At 46.1% G+C, this 2,500-nt stretch overlaps 1 protein-coding gene across 1 annotated transcript in view; it reads right to left on the bottom strand.

Annotated features, from left to right (window-relative positions):
* LOC123518674 overlaps window positions 1-2,138 on the bottom strand; it is a 3,437-nt gene extending 1,299 nt beyond the window's left edge. The window contains exons 1-2 of the mRNA XM_045279633.1: window positions 2,007-2,138; window positions 721-880 (exon numbers count right to left, since the gene is read on the bottom strand). Coding sequence (XP_045135568.1) covers window positions 721-841 — 121 coding nt within the window. The 5' untranslated portion in view covers window positions 842-880; window positions 2,007-2,138. The remainder of the gene's footprint in view (window positions 1-720; window positions 881-2,006) is intronic.
* Between the last annotated feature and the right edge of the window lie 362 nt (window positions 2,139-2,500).

The following is a 2,500-nucleotide window of genomic DNA, read 5'->3' on the forward strand; positions in this document are numbered from 1 at the left end:
ACACACACACACACACACACACACACACACACACACACACACACACACACACACACAAAGCGTAGTGTAGTGGTTAGCACGCTTGACTCACAATCGAGAGGGCCGGGTTCGAATCCCGGTAAGGGACGAGACAAATGAACAAGTCTGTTAGTGTGTGGCCCCTGTTCACTAGCAGCAAGTAGATACGGGATGTAACTGGAGGGGTTGTGGCCTCGCTTTCCCGGTGTGTGGAGTGTGTTATGTGGTCTCAGTCCTACCCGAAGATCGGTCTATGAGGTCTGAGCTTGCTCCGTAATGGGGAAGACTGGCTGGGTGACCAGCAGACGACCGAGGTGAATCACACACACACACACACACACACACACACACACACACACACGGTAACTCAGTGGTTAGAGCGCTGGCTTCACAAGCCAGAGGACCGGAGTTCGATTCCCCGGCCGGGTGGAGATATTTGGGTGTGTCTCCTTTCACGTGTAGCCCCTGTTCACCTAGCAGTGAGTAGGTACGGGATGTAAATCGAGGAGTTGTGACCTTGTTGTCCCTGGTGTGTGCCTGGTCTCAGGCCTAGCCCAAGATCGGAAATAATGAGCTCTGAGCTCGTTCCTTAGGGTAACGTCTGGCTGTCTCGTCAGAGACTGCACCAGATCAAACAGTGAAACACACACACACACACACACACACACAAACAAACAAACAAACAAACAGACGAGCACTCACTGTTATGGAGCAGCAGGGCGCTGCTGACAAGAGAATTGAAGCACACGAGGAGCAGGATCAGCAGCACACACTTCAGCCTACGTTGAGGCAGTTTGCAGCTGACACCTGCCATCGTAGGCATCGCGAGTGTTGCCGCTCAGATGATTGATCTGTATGGGCACTGCAGAAAGTTACAGTTTAGAAGTAATTTGATGCATGGTTGCCTTGAAACTGTATCAAAATAAGAAAGGCGGCTGGGTGTGGCGCTTCCTCTGTCGACTCTGTAGTCTGCTGGCATACTGTCAACGCTTGCACTGACTTCCCTCACGGCCAGCAGAGAGAGAGAGAGAGAGAGAGAGAGAGAGAGAGAGAGAGAGAGAGAGAGACTTATTACAAGTGCAAGAAAAAAAAAAAGACTGCAACATTCGTGGTCATAGATCTAGTTTTCAATCTGTAAAACACCGCCTCTCTACTAAATTTCATCTTTTTTACGTCACTGAAACACAGTGGCAGGTGTCTGAGACAATTGGCTGTTGCCCTTTTTCTGTTCCCTTTTATTTTCTTTATTTTTATCTTCAATCCAAAGCTGGATGTTGCTTTTATATGCTAAAAGACTTAAATCTACTCTTATGCCCATGCTCCAATCCTTCCTTAGGATACTCCAAAAGCGGAGGTGCCTCTGGCGTTGTGCCTCTGCCAGCTGTGGGGACCTGAGGAGGTATTATGCTGATTTCGCCTGGAGTGATTACTGTTTCCGTGTGAGAGACCCATCTCTGTGTGCTGAACGCATAACGGAGGTGATAGTGTCTGGCATGGAGGCGTACATTCCTCACTTATTCTCTTAATCTGAACCTTCCAATCCTTAGTTTAATGCAGCCTGTTCTCGTCAACTCCGGAAAGACGATTACTGCCGCTTGACGATTAGACCAAGGCAAAAGCTGACGGACACCACAGTTGACGGAAAACGTGTTAGTGTGACGGCGCCTTAAAGCAAGTCAACATTCTCGATCATTCATCCCTTCTCCTGGTAAACTCTGGAACTCCCTGCATGCTTCTGTGTTTCCATCCTTCTATGACTTCAACTCTTTAAAGAGACACTATTCCAGACACACTTCCAGACACTATTTTGTCATTTTAGACTGCCGCTTTCGACTCTGCTAGGGGGCCGGCACCTGAGTGGGCCATTTTTTATTACAGTTAGTTGTCCTTAGCTGGTGTCCCTTCCACATAAAAAAATAAATATAAGGAAGGAATGATGATGTGTATATAAAGCAAAGTAAAGTAGATAAGTGAATAAGTGAGAGTACCTTTTGTTGAGGCAGCCTTCTGGTGAGGCCTGCTTCCAATGATCTGTGGGATCACCGCGTGCTGAACGAGAGAGGTGTAGTGTTGTGGCTGGGACGTATTGGTGTGGACTGAAAGACACCACCACTACTTATTGTTTCCATATTGTACATATGACCTGCAGTTTTCAGTTTCATTCGTATCAGCTGTATTTTTAAGACTGTATTCTCTGAGTGACGTGAGCCCTTTGTTTTAGCATATCCGTTTTGTTGTCCCATCCTCTCTGCTCATGAACACTTTACCCGGTTTACATTTTGTTTATTTTTTTCCCATATACGTGTTACACGCTTTGTTCTTCGTAAGCATAGTTATGATGAATTCTGTTGCTCTTTTTCTTTCTCCTTTTCTTTCCCATATGTGTGATCATACGTATATTGGGTTTTTTCCTGTAAACAAGGTATTTTCTTTCTTTTCCTTTCCTTTTTTCTTGTTTTACTCTCCTTTTCTTCTTTTCCTT

Source organism: Portunus trituberculatus, chromosome 6 (genome assembly GCF_017591435.1).
Source record: "Portunus trituberculatus isolate SZX2019 chromosome 6, ASM1759143v1, whole genome shotgun sequence".
NCBI lineage: Eukaryota > Metazoa > Arthropoda > Malacostraca > Decapoda > Portunidae > Portunus > Portunus trituberculatus.